This window comes from Macrotis lagotis, chromosome 1 (genome assembly GCF_037893015.1).
Source record: "Macrotis lagotis isolate mMagLag1 chromosome 1, bilby.v1.9.chrom.fasta, whole genome shotgun sequence".
NCBI lineage: Eukaryota > Metazoa > Chordata > Mammalia > Peramelemorphia > Peramelidae > Macrotis > Macrotis lagotis.
Window position 1 is genome coordinate 87,425,728 of NC_133658.1, and position 22,074 is coordinate 87,447,801.

The 22,074-nt window shown below is 36.3% G+C and overlaps 1 protein-coding gene across 9 annotated transcripts in view; it reads right to left on the reverse strand.

Annotated features, from left to right (window-relative positions):
* Positions 1-22,074, reverse strand: part of DHX57 (DExH-box helicase 57) — a 79,848-nt gene that overhangs the window by 8,514 nt on the left and 49,260 nt on the right. For 2 of the 9 annotated variants that reach the window (XR_012472014.1, XR_012472013.1), the window contains exons 13-24: positions 19,946-20,062; positions 18,159-18,255; positions 15,256-15,429; positions 14,336-14,536; positions 12,456-12,732; positions 11,326-11,421; positions 11,131-11,214; positions 9,086-9,223; positions 7,604-7,678; positions 6,480-6,614; positions 5,578-5,778; positions 1,399-4,014 (exon numbers count right to left, since the gene is read on the reverse strand). Coding sequence is in view for 2 of the 9 variants with exons in the window: in XM_074204119.1 (XP_074060220.1) it covers positions 3,868-4,014; positions 5,578-5,778; positions 6,480-6,614; positions 7,604-7,678; positions 9,086-9,223; positions 11,131-11,214; positions 11,326-11,421; positions 12,456-12,732; positions 14,336-14,536; positions 15,256-15,429; positions 18,159-18,255; positions 19,946-20,062 (1,742 nt within the window). In the remaining 7 variants the exon portion in view is untranslated. Of the gene's footprint in view, positions 1-450; positions 4,015-5,577; positions 5,779-6,479; positions 6,615-7,603; positions 7,679-9,085; positions 9,224-11,130; positions 11,215-11,325; positions 11,422-12,455; positions 12,733-14,335; positions 14,537-15,255; positions 15,430-18,158; positions 18,256-19,945; positions 20,063-22,074 lie in introns of those variants that run through there. The other 7 variants (XR_012472012.1, XR_012472010.1, XM_074204119.1 and 4 more) reach the window with 5 other exon arrangements.

Genomic DNA, 22,074 nt, shown 5'->3' on the forward strand with positions numbered 1-22,074 from the left:
ATGGTATAGCTCATTTTTACAGATGAGGCAACTGAGTTAAGTGTCATGCCCAGGGTCAAACAACCAGGAAGTGTCTGAAGCCAAATTTGAACTCAGGAAGATGAATCTTCCTAACTCTAGGCCTGACACTGTTATCTATTGTGCCCATCTATTTAGCTGCCCATGAGATTCCTTCTTAACACATTTTTCAGCATTTTGGGGGGGTATACTTCCAGTTTTATCTAGCAATCCACTAGGGCTGCTATAACTCTAAAATATTTCTACAAAATTTCATTTTTATATTCAATATTCACTAAATATATGTCATTCTATCAACTTTGAAAGACTTTGTAATTTTGACCAACCACAATTTCAAAGAACTCATGATGAAGTATACTGTCTACCTCCAGATAGAGACACGGTAAGACTCAGAGGGCAGACTGAAGTATATTTTCTTTTTTTGTTCCTTTCTCTCTCTCTCTCTCTCTCTCTCTCTCTCTCTCTCTCTCTCTCTCTCTCTCTCTCTCTCTCTCTCTCCTTTCCTTTATTCTTTTGACTTGGTTAAGGCAGGAATTTGTTTTGCCAAGACTATACATATTAGCTTTTCTTGCCTTCTCAATGGGTGAGAGATGGGAAATAGGGAAGGAACTGAAAAAAATTGAATTAACCAAAAAAAACTCTGTAAGGCAGGTCACTGGATGAAAAGGACCTTGGAGGCAAGGTGGTCTGACTTCATTTCATAGATGAGGAACTGGGGGAAAGAAAAAGAGACTTGTTTAGGGTTACACAGCTACTGGATATGAAGTGGCATTTGAACTTGTTTTTCCTCACACCAACTCTAGTGTTCTCTCTTGTACATCAATGGTATCAAACTCAAATACATGAAAAGGAGGCCACTAAGTCATACAAAAGAATCCCTGTGGGCTGCAAATTGACTTATATTTCCCAATTACACTACTTTTCTAAGTGTCCTCATAAATCAGGCCTTAAAAAAGGATTAGAATTTTGCCAGGAAATGACATCAAACTTGCTGGCTTAGTTTAAAGAATTATACCTTCCCTTTTTGAAAATAATGATAATATTTATCCATCTCTAGTTTTGTGGTACTTCTCAGAATTTTCATTTCATGAAGACAAAGACCAACAGATGAAATTAGTAAGGTCAGCATCCCAGGATGTAATTCGTCAAGGTCTGTTGAACTTATTGAGATGTTTACAAAATGCCAATTAGAAAACCCTGGCTTTATTCCACATGAGAATTACAAATGACAAAAAGTATAACTGCAACAAGTTGTAGGTATTTTTATCTTCAATATATATAATGTTTCAACTTTTTACAATGGAAGTTCCAACAATCCATTCCAAGTAGTCATAGTAATCTCTGTGAAAACCTTTTTGAGAACTCTGTGTACTCACTCACAGATCTCTGATCTCAGAAATCTCTTCCCACATCTTCAATATATTTAGGGTTTCAATTTGCTGCTGTTCCTTTTCTAATACTCCCCAGACTGAAAATCATCTTCCTTTGATGGAGAAAACAAAAGCAAAAGAGCAACGGTCCCACTGTTTTCTTTGCCTTTCTTTGGCCTCCAGTCAGATATGGAATAGAAGCAGAAAGATCAGAATATTATATTATTGATACCCCAAGTCCCATAACCGCTTCCACAAGAGTTTTCAGCCACGTTGAAACTTCTCCATGAAATCTCTCTCTCTCTCTCTCTCTCTCTCTCTCTCTTTTTAAAGTTTTTGCAAGGCAATGGGGTTAAGTGGCTTGCCCAAGGCCACACAGCTAGGTAATTATTAAGTGTCTAAGGCTGGATTTGATCTCAGGTCCTCCTGAATCCAGGGCCAGTGCTCTATCCACTGCACTACCTAGCTGCCCCTCCCATGAACTATCTCTATAAACATCAGGGAGTACTAATTAGTGACAAATACTTTTATTATTTTTAGCTAGATTCCAATAATAGTAAATAAATATGATTTTAATATATCATTTAGCAAGTGCTTCTTAAACATACTAAATACCAACTATTTGTTTTGTTGGTGTTTAAAAAAAAATCACAATTTCACCTTGAAGTAGCACATAATATTCTCGAATTCATTTGTAAAAATGTTCCTATGTAATTATATCATGATTTTAATGTTTAACTTTAAAGAAGATTCATGCTTATAAAAGGCATCACTCACCTTAATAAAATTCCTTAAGTCACATAGCAATACTTGTCAGCTATCTACTAAATACTTGCAATATAATGTATAACAATAGTGTCAAGGACAAAAGGGCCTACATACATACATACATTAACAATGGCAGTGCCAGCTTCCTTGTGCCATAGTCTAAAGGAATAATTCAGTATTCCTGGTCATTTCCCTAAATGTGTAAATCTAACAGTTTCTGTATTTTGATACTTAAAGAGGAAACACAAACTATAATTTAGGGTTATACAACTAAATATAGAAATTCCTTCATTTTTATTTTCAACAAATTGCATGAAATTACTTGTTCTTTTTATATGGGGACTTAAGTAAGTCATTCAAGTTTTCCCCTAAAGTTAAAAACACTTTGATTAAATTGTGATCACAAATATACTTGATTATGTTCACTATGGATAACCTGGGAAATTTCCTATAAAGGTAAGTAAGAATGATACCATGAAAATGATCCACCACCATTATTACTGTGGCTAGCTGATAAGTTTCCAGAGAACACTGTCAAAGTTTAAAAGGATTATAATGCTTTACTACATGATGCCTTGAAAAAATTCATTTTTCATGCAGCCATTTGATGGTTATGGGCACTATTCTGGTAAGTCTCTCTACTTTCCCAAATGTTAAAATGCATCAATAAGATAAGTAGCTTAACTGAAGATGCATTTACAGACATAAAAAGCTAGACTGCTTGGCTGTGAGAATACAAGCCATCTTTTCTATTTAAAATATAGCAGTTCTCATTATTGATTACTTCCAATTCTATATATATCACATGTGAAAATGGAATTTTATCAGATGAAATTGAGTTTAAAACAATTTTAAGAAAACCAATAAAAATTTCAAAATGATGATGAAAATAGTGTTTTGAGGAACAGCCACCCAGAGGAAGGCAGCTATATTTTGTCTAGCTTCTAAGAACAGAGTTGCAGCTCATGCATATTTCCACATATAATTCAGTCTCATTAGTATTTTTTCCTAAACTCACTTTTTTTTTTTAGGTTTTTGCAAGGCAAATGGGGTTAAATGGCTTGCCCAAGGCCACACAGCTAGGTAATTATTAAGTGTCTGAGACCGGATTTGAACCCAGGTACTTCTGACTCCAGGGCCGGTGCTTTATCCACTGCGCCACCTAGCCACCCCTAAACTTACTTTTAATGGGCAAAAAATACTTCATAAATCAATTTTGAGTGGCTCAAAATGAGTCTTATATATTCCTTGCTCACATGATTTATACTGTTCTTTATTCTAACTGATTTATCAACAGAATCTTTGCCCTGGAAAAAACAATAGGTATTTTCTCCAGGGTTCATGACAATCAGAAGGACAGTGTTGGAAAAACATATCAATCTAAAATAAGGACTATATTAAAATTGAGTTTGCATTATTAGGTGAATCTCATTCACTGAAGTTGTCATAGAAAAACAGGCAAAACTGGTCATAGGATATTTCATCATTATCACCCCCCCCCCCCAAGTTATGCTGGGATTGTCCATACTTTTGGTCGAAGTACCTCAATACATCCTGGAAACTTTTCAGAAAGGTACAACTTCACTGGTTAAGTATTTGTAAACAATGGGTGCCATTACCAAGGCTAAAACCACCATCAAACAATTCCAAAGGTAATGTTATTTCCTAGGAGAATTATAAACAGGTGAAAGCATTCCACCACCAAGGCCTTCTATTCCTGGGTAGTGACAAGCTTTACAATCATGCTGATAATTCGTGATCCTCTTGGGCAAGTGCTGAGATCCATGCTGGGGTTCTTGATTTTATCTTGGAGTAGTTGGTCAAGTTCACAACGAAGTTCCTTAACTAATTCTGCCACCTAAAAAGGAATGCAAACATGTAATCAATGGAAAGGATATCAGTAAGAATATATCATTAAAGGAAAATGCACTAGCCCAACAAAGACAAAAATATCTAGTTTTCTTATTCTAATCAAAAAAGAAAAGTAGCACCTTCATTTTGTAAAATGTAAACAATTCACATGTGGCTTATTGCAGGCCTTTTATGGCATTAACATAAAGAATTAACCCCTTAGAAATGTGACTATTATACTGTATTTTCCAAACTTAACCATAGTCATTACCTGCACTAATGGAGAGAAGCAATGAAATTAAGTCAAAGCAGATAATAGTAATTTTTATTTGGTTCTGAGCTACATTGTAACTTTTTCAGCAGTAAATTTACATTCTGATTTTATTTCAATTTATAGTATAGGCAAGAAGCATTTTGGGTTGGCAGGGTAGTAAGTTGACCTTAGATTAAATATTTGTCTTATAGAATATATAAAATAGAAAACTGAAAACTCTTATTTAAGAAAGATACTAGCTCCAGAAACAACCAATCCTGGAGATGTGGGAAAATAGGTACATTAATGAACTGCTAGTGGAGTTGTGCACTGATCTAACAGTTTGGAGAACACTTTGAAACCATGCTAGAAGGGCTGTTTATATAAAATTGTACCTCCCCTTTGACCCAGAAACATTACTGACTCTATGCTCAAAAGACCAAAGAAAAAGGAAAAAGACCTATATGTACAAAAATATTTATAGCACATTTTTTTGTAGTGGCCAAAAAAACTGGAAATCAAGGGGATGCCATCAATTGGGGAATGATGGAACAAGCTGTGGTATATAATTGTGACAGAATATCATTTTCTATAAGAAATGACAAAGAGATAGTTTCAGAAAAACCAAGAAGACCTATATAAAATGATACAAAATAAAATGAACAGAACCAGGAGATCATTGTACACAATAACATCAATATTGTAATGATGATCACCTGTGAAAAACTTAGCTGCTAGGATTAATACACTGATCCAAGACAATTCTAAAGGAATTAATGAGGAAAAATGCTATCTACCTCCAGAAAGAGAACTAATGATCACTAAGTGCAAACTGAAGTATAATTTTCTCACTTTTTGTTGCTTCTTTCATATTATGTGGCTAACATGGAAATATTTTGCATAATTTCACATGCACAGTTGATATATTGCTTGCCTTCCCCAAGAAGGGCTGAAGGTTGGAGGGAAGGAGAAAATTTGGAATTCAAATTAAAAAAAAAAAGAATGCTGAAAATAATTTTTTTCAAAAAAGGATGATGGGGCAGTTAGGTGGCATAGTGAATAGAACATTGACGCCGACCTCAGACACTTAATAATTACCTAGCTGTATGATCTTGGGCAAGTCACTTAACCCTACTGCCTTGCAAAAAAAAAATAACCCAAAAAAGGATGATAATTTCAGCATAGAACTCAGAACTATAACCCTTAAATTCTCAGTAAGCTGTTACCCTTTGAACCTAAAGGAAAGTCTTATATAACTTCACATTATCAAAGCCTCTGCTGACAAAGTGTTTAACATCTCATAATTTATCTCATTACCTGATGGGAGGCAGCTGCAAAACGAATCCAACCATCATCCAGGGAGACAATAAATTCTCCCCTTTGAAGCCGAACATTCACTTGGCCTCCACCAAACAAGAGCAGTGGGTACACAGACACCATGCTGCAGTCTCGGATGAAAACTCGACTGGTCTTGATCTTCTCATGGTACACCAGGTAGGGGCTATCAAAGTGTCTCATCTGAAACATAAGCCCCAAGTGGCATCAATGAGGTCACTGGTATCTAGTCTCTGCTTCAGTGAACTCAGCGCAATTAAGATTATCTCATGGCCTACCCAATTAGCCAGGCCTTTTTTAGTTCCCAGTCACCAATATGTCCTCCCCTGACCCTCCACTCAGGGGTTCTCCAAACCACCTTCATTATTCTACCTTGATAAGGCTAGTCCCCTAATTCTTCCTACACTATAACATCCAGTCCCTTAAGAATCTACTTTAACTCCTTCCATTCAACTCACCATCTCTATGAAACTCAAATAGAACGAGATTCATTAACATTAAAAGCCAGATAGTCAGTAATCCTAGAGTAGCTACTACTGTGTGCAGCACAAATGCAAGAAGAGAAAGGAAAAGTAGAAGACTGATTTGATCTCTAGGCAGAAAATCAGGAGTAGTTTTTGATCTCTAAGCAAGAACTCTTAAAATTTCTATTTATGCAAATATTTGGTAATATAATCATATCACATGTCCTCAGTCATTTGGACATTATTGGACTGTAAATCTGCTTTGAACAACACCTCAGTAGAAAGGTCATATTGCATATGAAAGCTGTCTTGTGCTTTGAGTTTTCTTGGAGTGGAAAAGGTCTCAGAAATAGTGAAGTTGCTTCTACTTTGTGCTCTATGTTATTGGGCAGAAACAAGACTAGACCCTGTGATACTGACCTGATAGTTCACTGAAGAAGGGTGAATGTGGACATAACCATCATTCTTGGTGACAAACTTCAACTCATCCACTTTGGGTTGCATTCTAACAGCTCCTCTACTGGTCTTTTGATATTTCCCTTCTGGAGTTTTCACCTAAATGACAAGTAAAACTAAATGCATAATTTAAATTTTTGTTTTAGAAGGTGTATTCATGGGCAATAAATATAGCTTCATTTGAGGATTCCTGTTCCTCTTCTGTCCCCCTCCTTTCTCAGTTAATTTATATCACACCTTTGTGACTGTACTAATAGTTATACCTACATTTTATTTCTTTTCACCTAAGTCATAAAAGAAAGAAGTGAGGAGATGAGATGATACATTAAAGAGATGATGGTTGTGATTATCCTCTTGCACTGAACTGTCCAGTGCAGTCTCTAAAAAAACATCAGATTGTTGTTGTAAATACTGAATTTTATTCAGGATCTTAGAAAAATATTTCCAAATGACTTTTTAATGTAGATTTCAATAGCATATCCATAGTGATCTGAGAAGTTATCAATAATTGAATCACATGTGTAACACTCTGAGAAATAGCTGAGGATTTGAACAATAAGCTGAAAATTCTCTTTATATCTGAAATGAGCAGATGGAGTTCTAGCACTTGGTTTGAAAGTCCAAGAACCAGGCTGAGGTTCAAGTGTCCAGAATGCCAAGTATGCCAGGCACTCCCCCCAAAGACTACCTATTCCAACAGAAGGCAGTCTTGCCACTACTAAGCCAAGTCTAATGGATACTTTTACTCTAAAGCAGAATTAATCAAAAAGGATGAAGGTTCTCATAGTGGGTCCAAATATACATGTAGCATTCTTTGTTGGGCTATGGAATCTGCTTTGACATCTAAGGAAAAAAGCTGGTTGATCTAATGATATTTATGTCAATTCTAGTAAGAAGGATTAAAGGATTATTTCACGTCATTCAAAGATTGTTTCAGAAAAGTCTAAAAAGTTTGCTAATTTTTTTAAAGTATGCTAATTTTTAATGGAATACTTCTAAGTTGTATAATGAACATCTCAGACATGCTCTCTCATACAGTAAAATCTTTTAGAAATTAGTAGGCAATAAACCAGAAAATATTCTGTTACCTGGACTACATTTGGATACAGAGCAGCACATAAGATTGCCGATATCAGCTTGGTATTCTCAGCATTTGAGTTTGCCTGTAGAAGAAATACATGATTAAATTGATCAGCTCTAGAGAACAGCTAGCTGATAGGTTTTTCTTTAATGATCAGAAAATTAGGAAAAATAGAAAACATCTGTTAAAAGTCTTGGCTGCTTAGGCCTACGATATGACACTTTTGCTTCAGACCACTGCCTCCTCCATCTGCTACTCTTCCATCAGCTCCCTCCCCTCCAGGGCACACATGTGCATGCATGCACATGCAGATATTTATGGAGATATATACATATGACACATGTGTATTTTAATTCCCAACTGAGTATTTATTCTCTCTCTGAGTCAAATTCAATGAGTAAAGTTCAGGAATGCTCACTCCACTCCCTTCTTTCCCTCCACATTAACAGGTCTTTGGTGTCTCTTCATGTGATCCAATCTACCCCTCCTAGCTCCCTCTTTATTCTTCTCCCAGTGCAATTCGTTTTCTCACCCTTAATTTTCTTTAATATCATTCCATCAAAGTCAGCTTATAATTTCAGTCTCTGAATACTCCCCCAATAAACAGTTCTTCAGAGTTTCAAGTATCATCCTGTGTAGGGATATAAGCAGTTTGACCTGATTGAATAACTTACATCTTTTCTTTCCTGTTTATCTTTTTATGTTTTGCTTGATTGATAGGACACTTTTTTTTTTTAGGTTTTTGCAAGGCAAATGGGGTTAAGTGGTTTGCCCAAGGCCACACAGCTAGGTAATTATTAAGTGTCTGAGGCTAGATTTTAACTCAGGTACTCCTGACTCCAGGACTGGTGCTCTATCCACTGCGCCACCTAGCCGCCCTGACATTTCTTAATATATTTAATTTACCATCCAGGTTTTTTAAAAAAAAAATTTTTTTCTCCTAGTAAAAATAAAAATTCATTCTTTGTTACAAATGAGATACAAGGGTGTCCACATTATATTCATACCAGGTCTACTCCAAAGAGCTGAAGGAACTTTGTGAACATCTATGAAGTAGTTGTAGATTAAGTATATTATATTTTATTTATAAAGCCAGTGGAAATGGAGTGGAATGGGGAGTAGAAGATTTTTTCATGAATGTTCTTCTTTACAAAATATCTGGTAACATTTGGAACAAAATGATACAAGGGATAATCTGAGGAAGAACACATCTTCTGTCACAAAGAAGGTTGTCCTTTAGAAGAATAAAATCACAATGTTTTGGATGTGCATTGTTGTGAATGATCCTTCATAGACCTTGTTGGTTTGGGAAGGATCAGTAGGAAATCAAAATAGCCATTTCTGCTCCATGAATAACAGCTCTCTCTGTTATGGAAAGGACTAAGAATCCAAGGTGGAAAAGTAATGAAGAATCTTAGTGAACTATTTGTATAAAAGTCACCATTCATTTTCTCTGTAATTGAGGAGAAAATGATATTTTTATTTTTACCTCTTCTCCTGTGGCATCCAATACACCATCTCCACCCTGAGACCATCTCTTCTCAATATCTCTTGCTCTCAACCCTTCTTTCACAAACCCTATATCTGATAACAATTCAGTGAACTGTCGTTTAAGGCTGGCGATTTCCTAAGGAAGGAAGGACAAAGACAAGCTTAAAACTGTGGAGTTACAATCTGCACCAATGGATGTGTGCAGGTATCAATAATCACTAGAAGACACATACCAGAAGTTACATGCATGGTTTTATTATTGTATTTGGCATGAAAAACAGCATCTATGAGTTACCAAGATAAATCAAGTCTTGTCTGTAGTAGCTAATAAAGAGGAAGAGTAGAAGAGATGTTCCACATACAGTTTTCCATATATTTGCATTTTAATTTGAATATTTACATAGGCCCAGTTTCAAAGATTTGCTGGGATTCACACTGTATTATAACTTTAGTATTTAGTTTGAAGGCCCAAGTTGGAAGGTTCTGAGAATATCTCAAGTTTTCAATCCTGTCCTTACTTATGCCTTGCTCCTTCACTGCATGCTTAGAATGGATGCAAAGCACCAACCTGCCCCCCATTTTCCACCTTCCTGTTTTCTGTTTCCTCTGGGCATATGTTATGTGACTTGGGACAAGAGGAAAAGAAGATGATGAAATGCTTTTATTTTGGGGCCTTTTCTTTATAGCTGAGTATAAATGTGTGGACAGGGAAGCTCAATACATTTCTTCTACATCTTGTTTAGTTGTAGGTAGCTTTTACAGAGTAGATGAAAATGATAATAGAAATGAAAACAAATTAGCACTACTCAAACTCTCTTCCAGGTGTTTTCCTGTCACCTAGAAAAGTTAAGTCAGGAAATAAGAAAGGTTTCTACACATACCTGCTTCAAGGTCAGATTTTATTTTTAAAGGCTTTTTTGGTTGCCATTAGGCCATTTGAATTATGTCCAACTCTTCAGGGTTCCATGTTGGATTTCTTTTGGTGCGGGGAGAGATACTGGAGTGTTGCTATTTCCTTCTCCAGCTCATTTTACAGATGAGGAAACTGAGTCCAACAGGGTGAAGGGGCTTGCCCAGGGCCTTCCAGCTATTAAGTGTCAGGCCAGCTGGATTTGAACTCAGGAAGCCCAGGGTTCTGTCCACTGGGCCGTCCAGCTGCCTGGCACTCTCATGTGCACGGGGCTGACTCTATAAGGGAACACATGCCATACTCAAACTTCTCTACAGCTATATGTCCTGACAAAACCTAAAAATTACTCATCTCATGGGGTGGAGAGGACCCCAGGTTTTGGAGTCAAAGACAAGTGAAAAAGTCTTAAATATGCTGGAACTAGACCACAGCTGGCTGTGCTAGTTTCTCAACAGGAGTTGAGTGGGCTGAGATGAATAATTATTGACCACCACATCCATCCTAGTTTTATTCTACCCCAGAAAGCTAGCCCCGAGGCAATGAATATGTTTTCTAGGCACAAAATCTCACTAAATGACCAACTGATGCCTGGAGAGGTTTCAATCCACCTCAGTCAAGGAAGTGCCCACATCCATGAGACTTAGAAACAAGGGGCAGACATTAAAGACCAGAGGAAACCTATGTAACCGAAGGTGAGGAATGCATCATAACACACGCTTTAGACAGGGAAGAGAGAATGGACACTCATCATTGCTGCATGACAACTTTTTACATGGGTCAACAACATCAGTGACATCTAGTACATTTACACTGTACACCAATTTAGGCAATGCATTCTTCAATTTTCAATGCTATCACAGATTAGCCAAGTCAGGCATGCAGGAACAGATACCTCTGTGTGCAAAGAGGGAGGAGAATAATGGAGCTTGTAAGAAGGCTTGCCATAATGTCAGCCCAGGAGTGTATTTGCAGATTAAGCCAAGGGTAGGACAAAAATAGCCCTTTCCTCTGCTCAAGAGAAGGGCATGACTGAGCCGTAACAAGTCTCCCCACCCCCCCCACGAGTGAAAGACGGAGCCTCAGCTCACTGGAGCCAAGGGAAGGAGCTGCTGTCCTGTGGCAGCCACACTCACCTGCAGAACTCTTCCAGACAGGAAGTTCTCTCTGCAGTAATTATAACTTGCCCGTGCGCCTTCTTTGGTGCATAGCCTCCAACCCTGAATTTGAAGAAAAGTCAAACTGAATTTACAGGGTGCATTGTCTTATGGTCAGCATAGACACTACCAGCTCTAAACGCAAGATCTCATAAAATGTCAGCCCCCACTCACCTTATATGCTTGAAGAAGGGCCAGATAATCACTGTTTGCTAATGCAAATTCCAGCTTTTTCTGATTTGCTTCTTCCCTTTTATCCCAGGGAGACACCTGAATAAAAATTAAGATTTGAGGGCCTTATTTCATTTGAGCTTTTAACTAGCACCATCCCACTATGGGTACCAAGTGTTTTGGGAAAGCATTTAGTCTAAAACAAAGCATACTCATTCTGTGGCGGATTAATTGCAAATAGAGTGTTCCTGTGATCTCTATTTTGATCTGTCCTTGTGTTTCTGTCCACCCACAATAAACTATTCTGGATCTTTTATTTCTACTTTCAAGACTTCACCAAAACAGCCACACTGAAAGATATGATATCTAAATGCTCTAACCCTTTAAATATCTTCAGTTTAGCAGATGCTAATCTGCTCACTCGAGTCAAGTCTCCTATTCTTATGGTCATAAAATGTTAATGATTTTTAACTTTCACAATGCCCTTGGTTCCTGATCTCCATCCTTCTCTCTTTTTTTCAAAATCTGATGCCATCTTCCTTTTTGTAGTATTCCATTTAGATTGCTTTTCTCAGTTCTGGAGAAGCAGTATACTGGTAAAACAATTTTTTAAAAAAAAAGTCTAAACTAAATGGACTATTTTATTCTTATACTTTTATCTATCTTAAAAATCAGGCATCTAATCTACTTTTCATTCTCTAATATAAGAAAACAAATTCTAACTGATGAAAGGCAAGAAGAAAAGGTTAACATTTTGAAAAACAGCATTCCTCATATAGGACTAGCTAAAGGTCAGTCTCACTAGGGTGCTAAATGTTTGCTGCTGCCACCATAAATGTTTTTATATGCAATGGAAGGGTATTAGAATAAAAGCTAACACTTCGCACTAGAGCAGTAAGTAGAGCTGAACTTTGAAAGGATGGATTGATGCCATCATAACTAGCATCTGAATACCCTCCTGTGTACCCATCCTGAATACCCTCCTCAAACTCCATCTGTGCAAAACAAGTTTTTGTACCATTAAACAGTATTCACTGAACAATCTAAGTTATAGGTTTATAACCACTCAAAGCTACTCACATATTTGGATCCTGTCGTTTTTAGAAAAATATTGACCAGGGTACAATACTTACAAAAGGGGACTTAAAGGCCAAACTAGCAGCAATTGTTAAGGCAGGATCCAGGCAACGGAAGATGGCACCAAATAGCATGAGCTTCCCTATTCTCACATCCACAGGTAAAGAAGCCAAATGATAACCCAGGGGGGTCAACTTTTCATCTGAAGTTAAAGCTCCCAAATCTTGTAGTCGAACTTTAGAGGCCCGGAGAGACTCAATTCGAGGTGGCTCAATAAGCTGAGAGAACACAGACTGAAGGCTGTGATCAGTAAACATCTCCAAAATTTTAATTCTTAAAATGAAAAGAAAATTATTCATTAATTCTTTGCTGACCATTGCCATGATGACACAGAAAATTTAATAATTTTTCTCCTTAAAAACAAAAATAAGATTTAAGTTTCTCAGATCACAAATCTTCTCACAAGTTTTCAATGACCAAGTTACTAATTTTTTTTTTTTTAGTTTTTGCAAGGCAATGGGGTTTAATGGCTTGCCCAAGACCACACAGCTAGGTAATTATTAAGTGTCTGAGACCGGATTTGAACCCAGGTACTCCTGACTCCAGGGCCGGTGCTTTATCCATCATGCCACCTAACTGCCCCAAGTTACTAATTTCAAAGGTTCTCCTGAAAGGAGTTTGTCTAAGCTTCAGAAAAGTTCAGGTAACAGGAAGCAAATCTTCCCTTTTAACATTCCAAATGCCTCTAAACAGTGAGCACAAACAGGGAGCTTATTTCACTTATTTTCATGTTTCTCTTAAAGCAATTATTGTCTAGCTAACTAATATGGCACCTTAAGCATCTTCTACCTTATGGAGAGGCAGTGTTGCTTAATGGTTAGAGTTGGACTTAATTTAAGAAAGAGTAGGATTCCAATCTCCTTTCTGCTCTAGGCAACTCTCTAAAACTCTAAGTTTCAGAGAAGGTACTTGACATGCATTGGTCAAAGGAATTTCTTTACTGGAAGTTCTCTATACTGATCAAATCATAAGTCCAGTCCCAAACCTGGTTACAGACTGTTATGAACTGTCAACAATGATTTATTGATTTTTTTAACCCTTTACATGTTTATGTCTCACCTTCCCAAGTAGGTGGCAAACATCTTTTAAAGTCATATACGGGGGCAGCTAGGTGGCATAGTGGATAAAGCACTGGCCTTGAAGTCAGGAGTATCTGGGTTCAAATCCGGTCTCAGTCACTTAATAATTATCTAGCTGTGTGGCCTTGGGCAAGCCTCTTAACCCCATTTGCCTTGCAAAAAAAAAAAAAAAGCTAAAGTCATATGTTTTTGAATTGTCCAAAGCACCTTTTTTCAAAATAAGTATTCAAAATCTTTCTGATGATTTGATTTATTCTTAGAAGGCTAAGTCAAACTGACCAAACATTTTAAATTCCTGACACTTTCAGATGGAAATCTTCAATTTGCTCATTTTTTTTCTTATGGTCTATTTTTTTTAGGTTTTTTTTTTTTTTTGCAAGGCAAATGGGGTTAAGAGGCTTGCCTAAGGCCACACAACTAGGTAATTATTAAGTGTCTGAGGCCAGATTTGAATTGAGGTACTCCTGAGTCCAGAGCCAGTTCTCTATCCACTGCGCCACCTAGCTGCCCCTCTTAAGGCCTATTTTAATCCATTTAATGTAATCATTTTGAATGAAGTCTGTCCTAAAAAGGGCTTCTTATATAAAAAAGTGATCTTAGTCACTTATACTTAAGAAATATGGCAGAAGCCTTCTGGAGGAGCTTCTATGTACTTCAGCATATGCACCTGACATATGAATTAATTTTTATATATTGATATAAGCAAAATTTCTTCCCTTTGGAAAAAGAACAGATGTAACTAAGACAGACAGGAGAAACTGAGACTACTTGAAAACTGATCAAATATTCAGGAGTACCTGAGACACAGCTGTTCCAGTGGCACTCTCTGTATTTCTGGCAGCTGCTGTTTTAAAAGCTGATGATTATAATGATAACTACTGAATAAATGGAAGCAGACTCCAGAGGTCACACGCCCTGCTCGGCCTTTTCTTTGCAGAGCATTAGCTCGAGACACAAATGTATCCTCTAGACTTTCCATCCCTTTGCTTGGATCATACCTATAACAATGAAGGAAAAGAATGACCCTGGGAAAGGACAATCAAGTTTTCACTTGTGGATAGAAAGGAAGGACAAGGGTATTTTGGCAAAGGGATATAATTTTCTCTATGCTAATATAATGTTAGAACTCGAGGAAGCACCTATTGTTAGACATTACTGTATAAAAATCATTTCTACATAAATGAATAAGAAATGATAATACAAATTTCCAGAAGTCACAGTTAGAGATGTCTCATTAAAAATCACTTCACATAAAACACTTTCTTTTACTCTTTACACATGGTCTAATTCTGTCCAAGTTTGAAGGGTAAAATGGTTTTATATTCTGTGTAGCATTTTAAACATTCTATTGATTGACAGTATATGAATGGAACTGACTAAACTTTAAAAGTTACCCCTCCACCAAGATTACTGGATGAGAAAACAGATTTTTACACATTTTTTTCCTTAAAGACATGAATTTAACCTATGGTTTGAAATATATTTAAAATAACATTTGGCAGTAAGATTGCTGAGTTTTTTGAAGAGACATACAAATATGTCCATAAATAACTTCATCTGCTACACAGAGAAAAGAAGAGGTCTACAGAGAAAGCAAGGAGAGAGCAAAGTTGCTCTGAGTCCTATTCACTCACCAACATAGCTTTGGCTCCTTCATGTAACCCTGCCTTATGTCATTTCATGTCAACCCCCACCTGAAACCAATGAAGGAGAATACCTCTTTTCTTTCATTTTCCCAGAATCAATTACATAGACAACATCATCGATGGTAATAGATGTCTCTGCAATGTTGGTGGAAATGATGATCTTGGTTACTCCTACAGGAGGCTTAACAAACACAACTTGTTGTTCTTCACTGGATAAAGATGAATGAAGTGGAAGAATGATACACCTGAAAAGAGAGGAGAACAACTCACTGGATTGAAAAAGCTAATCCTTGTTCTGACAGTTCTCATGTAAAGCTCACAACAGGTTCTTCCACCCTTTGCTCTGAGCTTGTCCTTAAAGCACCAGTCTTGGAGTGAGAAGCACTTTTTGATCCCTCAGTTATGTGAACTAAATACTTTTGAAGTTTGCCAAATCAAGGAGCAAAGTGTCCCTCCTTGTATTTCTTATCTATCATCAAACTTCAAAAGCCATTTTTCTCCCTCATAGCACTAGTTTGAAGCTCAAGAAATACAAATATTGCATTTCTGATACTCATCCACCAGTGACCTTTCCCTTAGATATTAAAACCTATCCAATGAAGAATTTTAAACCAGCTGTAATGGGGCAAATCACTTAATCTATTTGCCTCAGTTTCCTCATCTATAAAATAAGCTGGAGAAGGAAATGGCAAACCACTGGAGTCAAGAAAAGTTGGATCTGAATGAAACAAGCAGACAACAATAAAAAAGATATAAGAAGGCTGGGAAGGGAAGAGGTGGCTAAGTTATGAAGGCTTTGAATGACAAACAGAGCATTTTGTATTTGCTCCTGACAACAATAGGAAGCCACTGGAGTTTGTTGAGTTAGGGGGATTATTTAAGAAAATCACTTTAGTGGCTGAATGGAGGATGCAATGGAGTGGGAAGAGCCTTGAGGCAGGCTGAACCACTAGTAGGTTGTTGAAACACTCCAGGTGTGAGATGATGAGGGCCTTGCACTACAGTGGTGGAAGTGTCAGAAGACAGAAAGGCACACATTTAAAACTAGTTTCAAAGGAGAAATCAATGGGCTTTGGCAGCAGCTGAGAGAGTGAGTGTGAATATGTGTGTGTGTCTGTCTCTCACAGAGAGACTCTTGGGTTGTGAGTCTGAGGGATTGAGAGAATGGTGTTTCTTTCTTTAGTAATAGGAAAGGTGGGAGAGATGGTGGGTATAAGTGAAAGGTAATGAGTTCTCTTTTGAACATATTGAGTTTAAAATGTCTAGAGGATATCCAATATGAGATGTCAGAAAGGCAGTCATCAGAGAGTTTGGGGCAAAAAAAAAAAACAAAGATTTGACAATAAGCAACAAAATGATGGCAATTAAATCCACAGGAGCTGATGAGATCATCATAGTAGTTGATAGGAAAACATAACCATCAAAACATCTATCTAAAAACTTAATTCTATCTCCTATAACTGAATCTAGTTTCCTAGGCAAAAAATGTTAACTGAAATTAGATTTAATCAATATGTAGGGCAAAGAGATTTTCTTAACAAAATAGAAACTGGGGCAGCTAGGTGGTGTAGTGGATAAAGCACCGGCCTTGGAGTCAGGAGTACCTGGGTTCAAATCTGGTCTCAGACACTTAATAATTACCTAGCTGTGTGGCCTTGGGCAAGCCACTTAACCCCATTTGCCTTGCAAAAACCTAAAAAAAAAAATAGAAACTGATTTTCTGGAATAAAAAGATTTTTTTCACAAATAGTTGTCTTTTATAAACATGGATATGTGGAGAAGATAAATTTTAGAGTTGGGGGAAGGGGGGAGCTTCAAAGACTGTCTGGATCAATCCTTTCATTTGGGAGATGAAGAAATTAGGCCCAGAATTACTAACAAGTATTTATTAAATTAAGCTTTTACTAGGTATGGGGCACTATGATAATTCTAGAAAGATAACAAATGCAAGTAAGACAGCTCCTGTCCTTAGGGGGCTCATGGAGCTTCTAATGTGGGAAGATAATATATAAAGGTGAACCCAAAGGGGAAAAGGTGTGTGGCAGAACCATGTGTGTAGCAGGAAGTGGAGTAGGCCTGACAGCAATGAGGGCCCCAAGCAAGATAATGCTGGACCTAAGCTTTCAAGTCCAGAGGACCCAGGGTAGAGTCCAGGTTACTAGTGAGGAAATGATGGCCTAAGGAGAGTTGGAGAGATGTCCCCTGGAGAAGTGATTCACAGGAATGCCCCCTCAGCTCTAACCAATTCAGAAGACACATTCTGAATATTCATTCATTTTGGCTGGTCACTCACACTGCTCTGAATTCACAAGGGGAGGTTTTGGAGTATTTCTGGTTGATTTAATATGTATTGGGTCATTTTCAAATTGGAACATTGGTAGAACATGACCAATGATAGGAAATCCTGTAATGATTCTAAAATAAGTTCAGCAGACATAGAGAAGAAATGGACAGTTATCTTGCATGAAATATATTTTCATGTTTGCTGAAAACTATGATTGACCTAGACATAAGAAGAGGGACCACAGATTGTTTTTTCAGTTTCTCCCAGTGCCCAAATTCTACTTTATTTGGGCAGACTAAATACTAAATAGCAGAATGGTATAAATGTATGAACTTCTTAGGTATCTGTCTACTTATTGGAAGCAGAAATATTCTGTGAAAAAGCCCATTGGCCTTGGGGTGGAAGGTCAGGGGAATCCTAGCTAGATACTCACTCACTAGCTGTTCAACACTTTAACTCTAAATTTGCACATTTCAGATTGAGCACTTGTTAGCATTTGGGCTAACCTAATTTTATAAACTGATTCATTGTCAGTCATCCATTTGGAAAACATCCAAGGTTACTAGACAGGTAATCAGCACCAGAGGCAAGAGATAAACCTAAGATCTTTAACTCCAGAACTAGTGCTCTTTTTCCTTATTCTATCTAGTTGTGGAAATGGCTCAGTATGATAGAAAACAAAGGACTTACCGTTTACTACGTCTATTGTTGAAGAGAGGATTAGACTGTAGTTGTTCATAAAGCATTTTAATTTCTGCTAGTCCTGGTAAAAATACTAATACAGCACCTAAATATATGAGAAGTATTCTGATGAAATATGAAGGAGCTAAAACCAGTATGTATTGAGAAAATGTGAATTTATCAGTTTAAAGCAACAAATTATAATTAGCATTTTTTAATTTTATATTTGTATCCTTTAGATTGCTTTTCTCTCACAAGGGCTTTGGGAATTTTAAATAACAATCTATATAGTTAAATATGATTTCAATTAACCACAAATGTTCCCTGGGACAAAACATCCTGACTAACAAGACCTGACAGTGACAGCAGAGGTCACCGAGTTGAACCCCCCCCCCCATTTTATAGAAGAGCTGGGGCCCAGATAGGTTAATAACTTGTAAAGGGGCAGTAAGTGTCCAAGAAACACTTCAAGTCTATTACTCAGGCTGTTACACCAAACTAACTCTTACAAATAACTGGAAAAACAGGCATAAAAAATGTAATGCCCAAAGTTACATTAACATGATTGGGAGCTACTACCCAATCTTTCCTTTCAGTCAAATATTTACAGAACACCTATGACATTCCTGGTTTCTTTCTAGGGACTTTGGGATACAAAAGTAGCATTAAGTAATATTTTCCCTTAAGAAAACAACCATTTGTTTGCCACTTCTTCCTAGTAGCAAATGTGAAAGTGGATTATCAAAACATAAAGTAATAAAAAGTCAAGAAGATCTCCAAACACAATAGAATTAATTCTTAGCAACAATGATTCTCTCTTAGGTGTGTGACTATTCCTTGACCAGTTTCTATTCAACTACTATTCAATTTTTCTTAATGTTTTTGATAAGAGGTAAGACTTTAGTTATACCTGCACTTCTGCTAATTCCACCTCAACACTGACCTCCCTCTTTCATAACAATGGAAAAAAAAATTACTTCAGATGTAATGAATGTATATTATAATGGAGACTATTACCTCTTTTTCCCTGGGCCCTGTAATTTTATTAATGCCACCAGAAAATACCACTTTTTTTGGCAGTCATGTCACACTGTTGACTCATATTGATGTTGTAATTAACAAAAGGTTGAAATATTTTTTCATATTAATGTTAACACTTATCTTCCTCATTCTATAATTGTATAGTTAATTTTTGAAAATTACAGGACTTTAGATTACTTAAAAATACTTCCATCAACAAATGTTTTCAAATATTAAAATGAACAAAATAATAAGAAAAAAATAAAATTTTAAAAGACTGTAAATTGATGTTTTGTCAATAAACTTACTGTTAATCATAATTATGTTTTATTATCTGTAAAGCACTAGATACTAAGTCAACCTGCTTGTTTCTGTTACCATTTTTTAATATCTTTTTTTGGGCGTGTATTTAACATGGACTTATTGCTGCTATTGATAATGGGATCTTATCATTCAACATAATATTGATCCCTCTTAGTTCTTTGCCATCAGATATTAGGCATTAGATATTAGGCACTAGAAAGTCCAGACATGGGCAGAAGGAATAACTAAAACACAAGTTAGTTGATTTAGTATGTTAATAACTCTCACATAACCATTTTATTAGAGGAAGATGCAAAACTGAATGGCTAAAGAAATGTTTTGGGGGTCACTGTTAATTTCATTCATTCATTCTACAGCTGTCTCCCATTGTACTACAACTCTATACCTTCTTTTGCCATTCTTCTCATGTGTATATACATGTATGTGTTAAAAAACACAAATAGTAAAATTACCTGGTGGGTATGAGTGTACTCCATCCACAATCCATTCCAGTAAAGCCTCTATTAATTCAAGGTTAACCTTTTCTAGATCCATGACTGACATTGTTTTGATTACAGATTTATTAAACCCTGAAAAATGAATGAAGGCCAACAGAATGACACAAATTGGCATCTCAATATGTTTTAATCTTATTTCATAAAGGGGGCATAGTGGTTCATATCAGAAATAGCAGCTCAAAATTCCAGTCCTGGTCAGCAAAGTGATCAGGTTCATGAATAACCACACACACACACACACACACACACACACACACATACATGTACATATATATTGCATAATATAAGTATATTTAATATTTTACTTTCATAGTTACAAAAGGTAAATTTATAATCTAGTATATAATTATAATACTTTTTTATATTGTATAGTATCTATCATCTTTCTCTCTCTCTCCCTCCAGCTTGAAACAGTAAGTCATTACTGACAAATAGATTTCTTGAGGTTGCCCCCCCCAGACAATGGGGTTAAGTGACTTGCCCAAGGTCATATAGCTAAGTAATTATTAAGTATCTGAGGCTACATTTGAAACTCAGGTGCTCCTGACTCCAGGACTGGTGCTCTATCCACTGAGCCACCTAGCTGTCCCATATAGATTTCTTAAGATAGAAATAAGGAACATCACAGTATCACAGAATATTCTGAGTTAGAATAGAGATGTTAGTTCATATAATTGATTTTTTATTTTGTTTTTTAAAATTCTGAACTTAGACATCAAATAAATATTTACTTTTTAAAATAAGAGAGAATTATATACATGAAATTACAAATCTCTATTATGTAAAGTTTATAGAGTATATAATAAATTTAACATTTTTCTTTCTGTCTGAATTCGGATCCTCAGTGCTACTAATCTGTTCCATTTGTTGACTTTTTTCAACCATATCTAATAGTTATAGTGATTACTACTTTCTAATATAGTTTGATGGTTGGTACTAATGGGGTACAACCAGTCCCTTTCCTTCTCACTTGCATTGTCATCTTTATTGTTTCTTTCTACCCATAAGCAATTAATATTTCTCCAATTATCTAGGCCTACTTTTATAAAAAGTGTTTTAAGGTATAATCATATGTACCATCCATTTGGTTGGACTTGGTAGATAGACAAATATTTTAATAGTTATTCTGAATGGAATGTCTCTGCCTCTTCCTAAAGGACCTAATAGTTTATGTGGATTTATTTTACATCCTGTAATTTTTCTGAAACTGTTATAGGCTTAGTAAACTATGACATCATCTGTAAAAAAACTATAATTTTGTTATTTCTTTGCCCATGCTTATTTCCTCAATTTCTTTCTTGTCCTTTTACTACAGCTAGGATTTCTAGCACTATATAAAAAGCAGTGGTGATAATGAACAAACTAGCTTTACTCTTTTTTGTTGTTGTTGTTTTGGTTTTTGCAAGGCAATAGGGTTGAGTGACTTGTCCAAGGTTAGACAGTCAAGTAATTATTAAGTGTCCAAGGCTGGATTTGAATTTGGGCCCTCCTGATTCCTGGGCTGGTGTTCTATCCACAGTGCCAACTAACTAACCCTCTTGATTTTAAATAGATGCTATTTACCATATTAAGGGAAATTCATTTCTTTTTATACTTTTAATATTTTTGGGGGTGGCTAGGTGGTGCAGTGGATAAAGCACCGGCCCTGGAGTCAGGAGTACCTGGGTTCAAATCTGGTCTCAGACACTTAATAATTATCTAGCTATGTGGCCTTGGGCAAGCCACTTAACCCCATTTGCCTGGCAATGTATATTGTGTGTGTGTGTGTGTGTGTGTATATATATATATATATATATATACATACATATATTAAAAAGGATGTTGCATCTAAAGATATTTTTTGTATTTCTTGAAATGTGATTTTTCTCATTGTAAAAAATTTAATATAGTCTATATTTTTTATAGTTTTTCTAATATTGAACCAACTCTAAATGTTGATTTAAATACAAGGTGGACAGAGTATATAATCTCCTTTGACATATTGAAGTAACCTCTTTGCTAATATTTTACTTAATTTTTGCATCATGATTCATTAGGAATAGTTTTGTTTCTGTGTTATCTATTCTTGGTTTAGGGATTGAGAC